At 41.5% G+C, this 14,401-nt stretch overlaps 1 protein-coding gene across 2 annotated transcripts in view; it reads right to left on the reverse strand.

Annotated features, from left to right (window-relative positions):
* mob2b (MOB kinase activator 2b) overlaps positions 1-14,401 on the reverse strand; it is a 123,309-nt gene that overhangs the window by 50,423 nt on the left and 58,485 nt on the right. Inside the window, exon 1 of one of the 2 annotated variants that reach the window (XM_060923341.1) lies at positions 6,624-6,769. The exons of the other annotated variant lie outside the window; for it this stretch is intronic. Within the exon in view, the coding sequence (XP_060779324.1) occupies positions 6,624-6,706 (83 nt within the window). The 5' untranslated portion in view covers positions 6,707-6,769. Of the gene's footprint in view, positions 1-6,623; positions 6,770-14,401 lie in introns of those variants that run through there. 2 annotated transcript variants of the gene reach the window in all.

Below are 14,401 nucleotides of genomic sequence, written 5' to 3' on the forward strand. Positions count from 1 at the left end.
AGTGTCTAAAGCTTGATCGAAAGTTTGGTTCGTATCGCTCGCCACCATGTTAAATGTGATCCGTAAACAGTCCCAAATAAACTACAAGCTTCCATTTGTCGAGTAGTACGCGTCACCATCTTTCCACCCCTCCCCACTCTCTGATTGGCTCCCTAACTCAGGCGAGCCTTTAGACCATAGTTTCCATGCTGTCTTTTCAGATCGGAACGATTGTGCAAAGCAGCATGGGATTTCCCAGGCTAGCGCTCACCATGGCGAGGGAGCGAAGCAGGTGGGGAGATGGGGTCGGTTTTCCCCCCTCCCCCATGCAAAGCCTTTGAAAAATGCTCCAATGGGACATTCTGAGGCTGTCAGAGGGAAATTGTAACAAATTGTCAACATTGAAAAAGAAAGAAGTAATCTTCTTCTGCCCCGGACAGTCTTTGGCTTTCTTCCGCTTCGTGCCGCGGGATGACATCTTTAAATGCCCAAGTGTCAACAAAAACAACTCGCGAACTACTTCTGTCAAAAGCTCCCGCGCCGGTGGGTGAAAGGTCATTCAGTCTCGAGACATCTCGCTCGACAAGTCAGCTGACCTTGTATGTAACCCATGTCAAATCTCGCGAGAGCAGCCGCGACAAGTAAACAACTAAACATGGCGCCTCAGTCTGGAAAACACCAATTCGGATTGTTTTTGCACCGTCTGGCGGTGTATCTACTATGATTGGAATATTTTTGGAGCAATTATAACGTATTTGATGATCAGACACATTGTCACCTAGTGTTGCTGGAATGTTTTCACGGAGTTGGTAAGGGGGCGCACGCCGAGAGTAAGAGGGCGCAGTGCCCCTGTTCCCCCGTTTAGACGAAAGCCTGGAGATATATATCGTGAAATGGAGAAAATGTATCGGGATATTCATTTTTTCCCATATTGCACAGCCCTACTTTATATCATGACTCGTATTGGCAACGAATTGCAATTAAATATTATACTTATAGGCCTATTCGGTTTTTAGCCATGTTGAGTTTAGTTCGTTTGGTCCACGGAAGGCGTCGCTTATCTGCGCGATCTTCACGAGACTTGTGTGAGACTTTGAAATATGAAGCGTCAGCGCTGCCATTTTGAAAACTGTTTTCCAAACGAAATATTGCACAAAAACGAGTTTAAATGGCAATTACTGTCTACTATCTTCAAACTTTCCTGATTGCTATCAAAACAAACAAAAAACTTCCGGCTTGATTACGTCAGCATTTGAAAGAGGGTGCGCGCGTCTTTTGACGACGTTGGCAGATGTTGGTCATTTTGATTTCCGCTGTACGTTTTACTTGCGTCCTACGATGTCTTGCACAGGTCTCAACGAATCTCGTTTATGGCCATTGCTTTGACATATGGACTGATATAGCATATTTCAAACACTCATAACTTGCTATAGCAGTGACAAAATAGCAATCAAAAATGCATTCCTATATTTAATAAAATGAGATAAATAGAATTTTGATAAATTGCCTTCAGTTCTCCTTTAAACATATAATTACTGTGCAAGAGCCGTTTCCCTTTACTTTCAGTGTGTGTGGGTTCTTCTTTGCCCAAATCTCAGTTACTTAAAAACGACTGAACCGAGTTATAGGAAAATGTAGCCTTTCCTCTTCAATCACACAATACATATAAAGAAAAAAAAATAAAGTGCTCAGAGATTTTCTCCTGTGTTTCCCAGAATGTACTGCAACAAAGAACCAGGGAAGCATAAACTTTCTACATTTGTGACTTATTAATCTTGGAATTTTCAAGGTTTATTTTTCCCCGGTAAATTTATGACCATCTCAAAGAACATCAGGGTTTTTTTTTCTTCCTCATAAATGTATGACTAATCTCAAAGTTGTACCCCCTGCCTGAGCTTTGCTTTTTTTTTTTTAAAGCCTACACAGCGGCCCTAATATGCCATCACAGTCCCAACAGAGACTACAATAAACCTCATTGATATGGTAAAGCTCTCTCTAATCTGCAAGATGTTGATTTAACACTTGTGGAAGGAGTCTCCAGTGTTAATGCTTTGTTACAGTCAGCAAGTTTCCTTCTAATTGCTAGGTTTCAGTCATGTGGCTTTTCTTAGCGGTTTTACTGGAAGTGAAATAGCTGGTGGTCTAAACGGCTGTCGTAGTGCAAACAACTAGTGATAACTTATCAGAGTACGCTCGTAATCTAGAAGCCACTGCTCGCTTTAGATACATTCAGAAGATTGCTATGTGCAATGGAATCGACCCCTACAGTCTGGGAAAGAAGGATTTGTTATACGATCTCGAAAACTACCCTTCAGTCAAGTTCCCTGACATCTTGACCTATCTAGTGTTGCAGACGTCCTTCTACACCGCAAAACAGATGAAAGCGTGGAAGAGTATGGAGGCTTACAACTTTTTTCTATGTGGCTGGGTAAAGGACCTCGGTATCAAGTCGCTGCCAAATGAGTCCTGTATTGTTTTTGCCCGTCTAAGTATGTTTTTTTTAAAGCTTTTCATCCGTGTCTTTATAACGAAGCGCAAACAGTTCGCTTGATTCTCATTTGTGTTGGCTCTTATCTCTCAGGTAAATCATTCACAAAGATAATCAGAAGCCCCTTTAAAGACCTGGATCTCAAACAAGACGGAGAAGTGATCACGGTGCATTGTAACTGTATGGCTGGGTAAGAATTTTGTCGCGACCTTCATGCATATGGACTTTGTGAGGAGTAAACAAAAACAGCTGGGGACTTTAGTGCTTGGTGACTACAAAAAAAATAAATAAATAAAATACCGTCAACTAACGACACATAGCAAGAAAAGTACTGAGGGAGATACAAACCTTTCACCAAGTGATCACTGCAAACTCGAGCGTGCTTTGACTCGGCTCCGTTCGATTTCAGTGATGCCCCTTTTCCACCAAATCAGTTCCAGGGCTGGTTCGGGGCCAGTGCTTAGTTTGGAACCGGGTTTTCTGTTTCCACTGACAAAGAACTGGCTCTGGGGCCAGAAAAACCGGTTCCAGGCTAGCACCAACTCTCTGCTGGGCCAGAGGAAAGAACCGCTTACGTCAGCGGGGGGGGCGGGGTTGTTAAGACCAACAACAATAACAAGACCGCGAAAGATTGCCATTTTTAAGCGACGAGAAGCCGCAGCTGTACAAACGCGAAGTCATCCATTATTATTATTATTATTATTATTATTGTTGTTGCTGCTGCTTCTTCCGTGTTGTTTTTGCTTCGATATTCGCGCCAAGGTTTAAGCAAACGTAGCGACGTAACTGACGTATACAGCGGCGTAAATGGCGTGGCACCGCGAGCGATGGAAAAGCAAACTGGTTCTCAGCTGGCTCGCAAGTTGAACGAGTTGTGAACCAGCACCAGCACTGGCCCCGAACCAGCTCTGGAACGGATTTGGTGGAAAAGGGGTATACGAGGTTCAAAAGTCACTTTTCCCGACATCTTTTTGTGAAACAGTGTTTGTTATTTACCCTTTTTGTTTAAATTAGTTCACGGGGAACCCTGAAGAAACTTATCAGTTTCACGGTTTGATCGATTCCAACAACCTAAAACAAGCGTGAGGCATTTTTCATGTGAGCAATGCACCTTCTCCATACAAACGCTTTATTAACTGAGCTTTGGTAGACCACCAGTGAAAGTTTTGAATAACTAATGAGGCGGATATGACGTCATGTGAAACCAAGCAATAGGAACCCTTATGAATATTCCGCAACTGGGGGGGGAGCATGATGTGTCGCTCTTGAATAAATAAAGAAAAATTAGCACTGAGAAATTAATAAGGCATAAAGATAAAATACATAAACCATCCAGATGTGGCAGCATAGTTTAAAAAAAAAATAAATAAATAAATACTCAAGATGGTAACAGTCACTCCTACATCCTGACCTCAATTCATATCCTAGCATTGATTGAAAAGGACTAAAAGTGAATCATGAAACTGTGAAACCTCCTTGTAAATGTGTACTGAATGTACAGCACTCACTCCCCAGCACTATTCTGGTCAGTCTTAAACCTGACTATAGGCTGCAAAGGCCATGAGCTATAAATATCCTTGAGTAAGCCAGTTAAATATTTCCACTCTTATTTTAAAAGCGCTCCAAGTTAAGGAAGTGGTCAAGTTTGATGAAGATACACCGTCCAGCTATTTTACTTCTCCCTCCAAGAAGCATGACCTCAGCGTGGCTGTCTGGTTACGCTCGCCGTCAGAAAGCCAGACGAATTAGAAATGAGCCTGAATCATCCACACGTTGTGCACAGCTGGCTCATAACACTGCCTTGATGGTGAGGTCAGATCAGACCTTGACACAAGTCTACATTAGCGATGCCCTTCTAATTAACTCCTTGCCCCCACAACCATCAGAGTCTGAAGTAGGAGGAGGCACGGAATGGGTTGTGGAAAGCATCCAATTCTGGTCAGAAAGGTTAAACCGTCCGTGTTTGCGGAGGGTGCGAGAACAGGGCCTGCTGAAGAGACCGAGGCAGAACAGAGGCCTCTTTCACTGCAGTTCCAGGTAAAAGAAAATAAGGAGCCAGCCGACGAAAGCGGTGACGAAGGATGGAGGGCGTTGTGCGTTTTCTTTGCAAGCAGAATTCTTTCTAGCACTTCATTCTTTCCAAAAATACTCACTGCTAAATATCCTACCTCTTATATTTAAAAAAAAAAAAAAAAACCCTCCAAAACCACAGCAGCTGTCGGAATTAGATACAGGCTTACAGCAGGCTGAATTAGATACACACTGATGGAGACATCTGCAAATGTTTAGAGCTCTGACCCAAAAAAAAGCCCACAATGAGAGACAGACTAAGAATAAAATGATAAAAGCGGGCATGTGCTCATAATCAGTTATACAATATACATTCCATGATGTATTGTACAATAATGGGCACTTATCTTATTATCTCCACTACCTCTGCACTCCAGTCCAGAGAAGCAAACCATCTCACTGATCACAATCCAGGGCCAAACTATCCATTATGAAAATGGTGTTGTTGTATGAGAGCTGACGGACTGTGCTTCGCAATCTATCAGGATTTTGTTGAAATGACTCAAGAGACATTGAGAAAGCCTAACCGCTTCCCTGTGTCTTCATGGATGGAGCATTTCCTGTTTGCGTCAGATTGCGGTTCTGATTGGCTCAAGTACATGACTCGCTGTAACTACAGGCATTCGAGAACAAACACACTTCAGGACGTTCTGTAATCTGCTTCCTGTCCTCCCTTTCAATCAACACAAAAACAGCTGTGTCCCCATATCCATAAGGCAGTTAAAAAAAAAAAATTCCCTTCTGAACACTGTGTCCACTAGGGCTGTGCGATATATCGAATATACTCGATATATCGCCGAAAATTCTGTGCGCGATACATAAAATTATTATATCGTAACTATCGAGTATTTTATGGTCATCTTCCGACTTGCGTTCGTTTCATGTTTGTTGAAAACATTTCCCGGTGGTTTTCTCCCTGTCCCTCAGGCAGTAACGTGAGAGGCTGCCTAAGGGTAAAGAAAACAATAACGTCATGCACTCGCCAACCAATCCCGGGCGACATCTCGGTGCTGAAAGGAACTTCCGGGAAGATTTTCTAGTTTTGGTTGTGTTGCCAGATTGGGCGGTTTTAAGTGCGTTTTGAACATATTTTGGGCTGGAAAACGTCAGCAGGATCTGGCAACACTGCCGGCGGGAAGATTTCCTGGTTCCGGTTTACAGCGCTAACTCAGTTTGTGCAATCGCTGATTTTGCATAGGCTACCGTGTAAGCTCTGTCAATTTCAGCGACAAATTAAAAATGGAAGCGGACGAATTGGTTCCTAAAAGAACTCGTAAGGGGTCAGTCATCTGGCATTCTTTTGGATATCGCGAGGAGGACGTGGAACAGCAAATGCCAGTTTGTAAAGTGTGCAAAAAAACCCCGTCATCACGAAAGGCAGCAGCCGGAATTATACACATCTGAGAGGCAGAGCCAGAAAACATTCAGTTCAAAAGTGTGCAAAGAGAAAAATGATGTTTTGCAGATCTCTCTCTTCTCTCCCTCAATCTCTCTCTCTCTCTCTATTGTGAATGTTCCAGTGGTTCTCAGTAGTCAGGTTAATAGCTTGAAGATCTTTTTTTTTTTTTTTAAATAATTTAATGAATGAGCACTTTTCTTATTTAGGCTAAATGTCTCAGTGTTGAGCTTGCACTTTATTGGTTTGAGCTCTGAGCAGCTCTGTATTGTTTTGCCCCTTTGTTGCAATTTTCAAGATTGTTTTTGCAGTTTGTGCCACATCTTTGTTGAATAAAAAGTCTTATTTCAATTCAATTGTGATTAATCACGAACATGACAATTTAAAATGTGTTGTTGAAAACCACCTGTAAAGTTAACCTAGAATGTTATTTAATCTGCAGGGATTGTAGTGAAAACAGTAAAGAGTAAAAGTTAGATTTCATGGGGTCCTTTGAGATTTAAATATATCAAGATATATATCGTATATCGTGAAATGGAGAAAATGTATCAGGATATTCATTTTTTCCCATATCGCACAACCCTAGTGTCCACTGTATGCCCAAGAAATATCAAGATACAGCTTATGAAGCTTCAGTTTTTCAGCCACACACACAGTAGACAGACAAACAGAAACTGACACACCGAGTACCTGTGAAACAGCAAGCTGAGAAGACCCCAAGACTGCTCATAACTGCTCTCGTCATTCACCGGATTTCTGTCTGCCTCTGCCATGCTGTTATTCTCAACATATAACTCAAAGTTTGTGAAATGGGTTCCTCGCCATACTTCAACAGCCTGCAAGAAAATCAACAGACACGCTCATGCAAAGTGCAAACTAACAAACGCTCTGGGATGAAAGTTCAGCTGGATCTGTGGTGCATAGATAAGTCTCTCGTTTGCTGATAAGGAGGCCAAGAAGTCACCGATAAGTCACTGACGCCTTGGAGGATCCAGGGAGTGACAAAACTGCTTCAAATGCAGCAAAGGCCTCCTTCTAAAGATCTTATACTGTTGATGATGGTGTACTGAACGTTGAAGCTTTGGAAGCTGGTTGAGCAGAGTGTACAGGTCAGGACGGGAGTGAGCTAGACAAGCTAAAGCGCTGCTGTCTTTAGGTAGACATGAAATGAGGATCAAATCCCACTAGTGCCACCATCACCGAGTAGTCAAAGGGCATTGTGGGTAATGTAGGAAAATGGTGTGTGTATATATATATATATATATATATATATATATATATATATATATATATATATATATATATATATACATACACACACACACACACACACACAGGCTTTCGTCTAAACAGGGGAACAGGGGCGCTGCGCCCTCTTACTTTCGGCGTGCGCCCCTTTACCGACTCCGTGAAAACATCCCAGCAACACTACGTGACAATGTGTCTGATCATCAAATACGTTATAATTGCTCCAAAAATATTCCAATCATACAACCCCGATTCCAAAAAAGTTGGGACAAAGTACAAATTGTAAATAAAAACGGAATGCAATAATTTACAAATCTCAAAAACTGATATTGTATTCACAATAGAACATAGACAACATATCAAATGTCAAAAGTGAGACATTTTGAAATTTCATGCCAAATATTGGCTCATTTGAAATTTCTTGACAGCAACACATCTCAAAAAAGTTGGGACAGGGGCAATAAGAGGCTGGAAAAGTTAAAGGTACAAAAAAGGAACAGCTGGAGGACCAAATTGCAACTCATTAGGTCAATTGGCAATAGGTCATTAACATGACTGGGTATAAAAAGAGCATCTTGGAGTGGCAGCGGCTCTCAGAAGTAAAGATGGGAAGAGGATCACCAATCCCCCTAATTCTGCGCCGACAAATAGTGGAGCAATATCAGAAAGGAGTTCGACAGTGTAAAATTGCAAAGGAGTTTGAACATATCATCTACAGTGCATAATATCATCAAAAGATTCAGAGAATCTGGAAGAATCTCTGTGCATAAGGGTCAAGGCCGGAAAACCATACTGGGTGCCCGTGATCTTCGGGCCCTTAGACGGCACTGCATCACATACAGGCATGCTTCTGTTGTTGGAAATCACAAAATGGGCTCAGGAATATTTCCAGAGAACATTATCTGTGAACACAATTCACCGTGCCATCCGCCGTTGCCAGCTAAAACTCTATAGTTCAAAGAAGAAGCCGTATCTAAACATGATCCAGAAGCGCAGACGTCTTCTCTGGGCCAAGGCTCATTTAAAATGGACTGTGGCAAAGTGGAAAACTGTTCTGTGGTCAGACGAATCAAAATTTGAAGTTTTTTATGGAAATCAGGGACGCCGTGTCATTCGGACTAAAGAGGAGAAAGACGACCCAAGTTGTTATCAGCGCTCAGTTCAGAAGCCTGCATCTCTGATGGTATGGGGTTGCATTAGTGCGTGTGGCATGGGCAGCTTACACATCTGGAAAGACACCATCAATGCTGAAAGGTATATCCAGGTTCTAGAGCAACATATGCTCCCATCCAGACGACGTCTCTTTCAGGGAAGACCTTGCATTTTCCAACATGACAATGCCAAACCACATACTGCATCAATTACAGCATCATGGCTGTGTAGAAGAAGGGTCCGGGTACTGAACTGGCCAGCCTGCAGTCCAGATCTTTCACCCATAGAAAACATTTGGCGCATCATAAAACGGAAGATACGACAAAAAAGACCTAAGACAGTTGAGCAACTAGAATCCTACATTAGACAAGAATGGGTTAACATTCCTATCCCTAAACTTGAGCAACTTGTCTCCTAAGTCCCCAGACGTTTACAGACTGTTGTAAAGAGAAAAGGGGATGTCTCACAGTGGTAAACATGGCCTTGTCCCAACTTTTTTGAGATGTGTTGTCATGCAATTTAAAATCACCTAATTTTTCTCTTTAAATGATACATTTTCTCAGTTTAAACATTTGATATGTCATCTATGTTCTATTCTGAATAAAATATGGAATTTTGAAACTTCCACATCATTGCATTCCGTTTTTATTTACAATTTGTACTTTGTCCCAACTTTTTTGGAATCGGGGTTGTAGTAGATACACCGCCAGACGGTGCAAAAACAACACGAATTGGTGTTTTCCAGACTGAGGCGCCATGTTGTTTAGTTGTTTACTTGTCGTGGCTGCTCTCGCGAGATTTGACATGGGTTACATACAAGGTCAGCTGACTTGTAGAGCGAGATTTCTCGAGACTGAATGACCTTTCACCCACCGGCGCGGGAGCTTTTGACAGAAGTAGTTCGCGAGTTGTTTTTGTTGACACTTGGGCATTTAAAGATGTCATCCCGCGGCACGAAGCGGAAGAAAGCCAAAGACTGTCCGGGGCAGAAGATTACTTTTCTTTTTCAATGTTGACAGACAATTTGTTACAATTTCCCTCTCAGATAGCCTCAGAATGTCCCATTGGAGCATTTTTCAAAGGCTTTGCACGGCGGAGGGGGGCGACAGACAACCGGCACCCCCCCGCCATGGTGAGCGCCCTCATACTAAATTTTTCTCGAAAAAACCCTGATATTATTTATATATATATATATATATATATATATATATATATATATATATATATATATATATATATATGGGGGGGTCAAGTCAACAAAATTCATGAAGAAAAATCTTGGAAGTCATGCAAGATCACAGGATTATAAAAAGGAGACCCTGCCAAGATATGGATAGTCCCAAGTTTGGATTTATTCCCTTTGATCACTTCTCCTGATCGGTGAGAAAATGTGAGGTGTGTTTCAACTTAAGACTATTCAGTACTCACACTCCTACTTATGTCACATTTAAAAAAAAAAAAAAAAAGTCTCCATGTTGGCCCCCCCAATATAAGCTAATTACTTCAGCTCATGTGAACCATGCTGATTAGCAGGCATGCATGATATACAACAAACTCACTGCGATACAAGTTTGAGTATTAGAAACAAAATTATTTAAAAAAAAAAAAAAAAGGCTGCATAATCAAGTTTTTGCTCGCTGTAATTGCCTTGTTTAGACAGCAGAGGGCAGAATAACGTACAATAGCGGGAATGCACATGACTTCATCCTAGGTGGAAGTAACAGCTCGAATGCTGCAAAAGCAGATCTAAAATGGGAAAGAGCTGTTGCGCGACTGTACGAAAATAGATTCAACAAGAAATTGGAGCTCTCTTTTTAACAGACTGCTGAAAGCGCAAGAAAAGAGAAGAAAATGCAGGTAGTACAAGTGGGTTTTTCTTAACCTTCTGGGGTTGAGAGCTTTGCCAGCGAAGCTAGTCAGGTTTAGAATGAGTAGGTCATGTGTTTATAGAAACATCTTTGAGAGGTTTTTTTTTTTTTAAATCATACAAGCATGATAAATGTATTGACAAGCTTTATACTTTCCTATGTGCCCACTGCCAAGTAATAATATAGCTTTTAAATTACGTAAATTAGATGAAAACACAAAACTTGTCACCTTAGTCACACCAGAGTCGGAGCACTGAGCACGCAATTACGCATTCATAAAAAAGACTGTTCACATGGTAAGGGCATGATAATCACTTTCACTCTTCCCGTTTTGATTGGTTTCTCTTTCGCAATGGGAATGCCCACAGTAAACAGGATAAAATCTGTCATAGTTCAGGCTATTTGGAGGCAAAACTTGTTGCGAGATGGCACGCAGATTTTATGAACATTGGATGATTCAGGAGAGCGATTCAATTCAATCTTGAGAACCGCGACACTGATTATGAGCAGTGCCTTTTTTTTTTTAAACTTCGACGCTATCCAGCTGAAGATCAACTCGAGTAAGTGTAAATATTTCTATTTATTATGAGCAGATTGGTTGATACGCATGCGCTGTAGTGCATACACAGGAAACATGACTGAGCAGTTTCTCCAGAGTTAAAAGTCTCTTCCTCAAAAATAGTTAATTTTGCTCGATTTTGAGTTTAGAGAGTAAAATTTGTAGTTGGATTGGGAGCAAAATTAGAGTTGGTTGTGACTCTGAACTGAGGAAGAGTACAAGAGTTAATTTCAAGACACACTTAGTAGAGTCAAATGCCAAAAAGTCAAATACCAGATAAATGAAGCTGTTGTAAAAAGCAGTTTTAGAACTGGGTTGGAATATGTGAAAAAACATGACTTTACCCATTGTGACTTGACCTGATGGAATTAAGAGTTGGCAGTGGGAGGGGTTTTCACTCTTCTCATTGAATGGAATGGAAATTTTTACCCTTCTCATTGAATACCCCTCCCACTGCCAACCCTTTATCCCAAAACAATAGGATGTACTTTTTATTTTTTGATGGCCAGTTAATTGTCAAATCAATAGAGCAGATTTAAGTTTTTGTGCTTGATACATTCCTAAGACTGAACAGAATCACCTCAAGTGATCAAAACGGTTTGTCGCAATGGGTAAGGTCATGTTTTTTTCCACACATTCCAACACAGTTCTAAAACTGCTTTTTATAACATCTTCATTTCTGTTATTTTTCTTAAAAGTCCAAATCATAACATACATACTACATGGATATTATTGTAGCTGCAGAATACAAAAGTCATATGACTTTAAAAATACTGCTAAGATTTGTTGAAACTGATGACAATATCAGAGCATGCCAAAATCATTAGAGTGCCAGAAAATACCCTCAGAACCCAAAGAGTTAAGAAAAGACCCATTTATTAACTTTTCATTTTAAATGAAAGGAATATTTTAGTTAATAGGCTATTATATTTTTACTCCAAACTTTACAAACATGAGTAAATAATTATTGTTGGTCATTAAGAGAATTAAACTTTTTTTTATTTAAGAAAAGGAAAATTGAAAAAGTTGATAAAGACTAGGAAAAATTCTGGTAATAAAATGGTCCCTTGTTGAACTTTTTCAAATCAAAAATCAAATCAAATCATGAATTGGGTGAATCGTTACATGCCTGTTAATTAGCCAAGGAAACTCGATTAGATATGTTCGAGCTAAAGAAGTGTTAAAGGACCCATGGCATGGTGGTTTGTTCATGCTTTAAACGGGATCGTGGAGGCTTCCGGATGTTATATCCGCAGCCTTTCTCGAAATGAACCCTCGGAACGTAGATATAGCCTCCTGGAAGAAAGCCCCATTTCAGCGCTTTTCCCAGTGCATCGTTTTGCTAATGAGAAGCAGGAGGCGGGGAAGGGTAGAGGGTGGGGGCGTGCCATGGGGGGAGGGGCTGCCATCTGCCTCCCAAGCCGGCCGAGAGCGCTCCTCATCAGGCACGGCCAGGCGGGCGAATGCCCTGGTCCATCTGCCCTGTCTAAAAAAAAAAAAAAAAATGGTACAACTCAAGCCCATGGTAAAACTGGGACTTTGTCGTTTTTTTTTTTCAGCCTGAGGCCCATGGTAAAACTGAGCAGTTTTACCATGGAGGAGTGGGGACTTTGCCGTTTCCTCCCCAACTCGCCCCTGGGAGAACCGCTGCCTCCACGGGCGGCCGGTGCCGCTGGAGGGCCGCCCGCGCGACCTCGGCTCCCGACAAAAGATTGGATCTAGGGCTGACTTTCAATGGATCACAGCAATGGAGCTGCTCTGCCACTCAACACCCCGGCCCAGAATCAGGGAAAAAAAAAAAAAAAAAAAATACCGCGCGCTGACGTCATTAAGGTGCGACGCGAGGAAATAAAATAAATTCAACAAATGTTTGGGTTTTTACTGAACAAACAAACAAATAAAATGAACGAGTGACTTAAAAAAAAAATGTGGGTGTCTTTGTAAAAACTGTTTTGATTGGCTATTATAACGGAGGTAGCGCAGAGTACCTGGCTAACTGCAGGAAGCGGTTAGCTGCACAGCTAATGTAGCCATTGCAAACGCACCGATTTTAAAACACGGCAAAATGACTTAACAGTTATACACTTACTTGTTCGGTGTTTGTGGCTGATGCGGCAGGGATGCTTAGTACGGACCCAGGCTTCAGTGACAGTTGATGTGCAAAACCTGCCCTGTACTGTCCCAAGTTGTGGAAACATTCCTCAGGAAAATGCTTCCGACAAACATGCACCGTCTTAGGTAGACTCGACGGCGTATTATTGAAGTAAATAAAATTAAGCCACTGCGTCTTCAGGGGCTCTCCCGTCGGCAGTAAAAACAGACTCTTTTCTGTGTTGTCACATACATGTACAGCGCAATTTCCATGTTTCGCTCGCTTAGGTGATGCCATGTTGTTGTGTCCTCTATGGTCTCCTCACTACAACTGGGCGGGGCAATCCATACAGTGGGTGGGAATCCGGGGGGGGGGGGGGGGGGGATCATCTCCCTTGCTGACGTAGTGAAGGGAAGAGCTTATCAACGCGCCGTTTTGATGCACCATTCTCAAATGTTGGGCATAGTTTGGTTTACACATTATGAAATTTCTAGCCACTGGGGTGACTTAAGAAGGTCAGAGGAACTCATTTTAACGTAAACCTCAGACAGTGAAAATTTCATGCCATGGGACCTTTAAATGATTATCACATGTACTGGTAATTCAAGCTGTAAATGTTACACCTTAATAACTTCACCCATTAAGTTGACTTTCTAAAATTAATATGGATGTAACTCATGCAGTCGTTTCTTCTGCATGCATGCACCAATATTTATGAAAAAAAGTCAACATATTATATAATGCTATTTTGTGCTGAAGGAACAATCACAGTTCAAACCTTGGCCCTTGGAGGTTAGATTAGATTAGATTAGATAAAACTTGATTGATCCCTTTGGGAGGGCTCCCTCAGGGAAATTAAGAAGTCAGCACTTTCACCAAGTCCTGACCCGAAATGAAAGATGCAGGAAGCTGTATTCTATTGTATGCTCCTCAGAACTGCTTCCCCTTCAGAGACGTCTACATGTTTACACAGTTTTCCTGTGTTTATGCATAGCCTCGATAAGGCGCTGCGTTGGCTGTGCCCTCGATGGGAAACCGCCAGCGGACCTTCCTCAAATATTATTGCAAAAGAGAGAGAGAGCAGTGAGCTTCCTGAGAAAAGAATGGCTTGTAGGAGATGGAGTCCATGTGGTGCACCTGTGTCACTGCTCACATATTTACCACCACCAAAACACCAGATGTGACATTTAAAAACAACACCGTAATACCCCGCCTGCACAACAATGAACTGGATGCATCGAATTTGTACATAAAGGTATTTGACAATCATTTGAAACACTAAAAAGGTATTTGCATGTGCTGTACTTGGACTAAATACAATCCCGATTCCAAAAAAGTCGAGACGCCTTTTCAACCTATATTCAATTTAATACAATATAAAAAGACCAGATATTTGATGCTCAAGCTCAAATTTTATTATTTTTTGTAAACACACATTCTCAATTTGATGCCTGCAACACGCTCCTGAAAAAGTTAGGATGGGGCATGTTCACCACAATGTTTCAATTTTTCTTTGAACACCACTCAAGAAGCGTTTGGGAACAGAGGA

This window comes from Neoarius graeffei, chromosome 6, assembly GCF_027579695.1.
Source record: "Neoarius graeffei isolate fNeoGra1 chromosome 6, fNeoGra1.pri, whole genome shotgun sequence".
Lineage (NCBI taxonomy): Eukaryota > Metazoa > Chordata > Actinopteri > Siluriformes > Ariidae > Neoarius > Neoarius graeffei.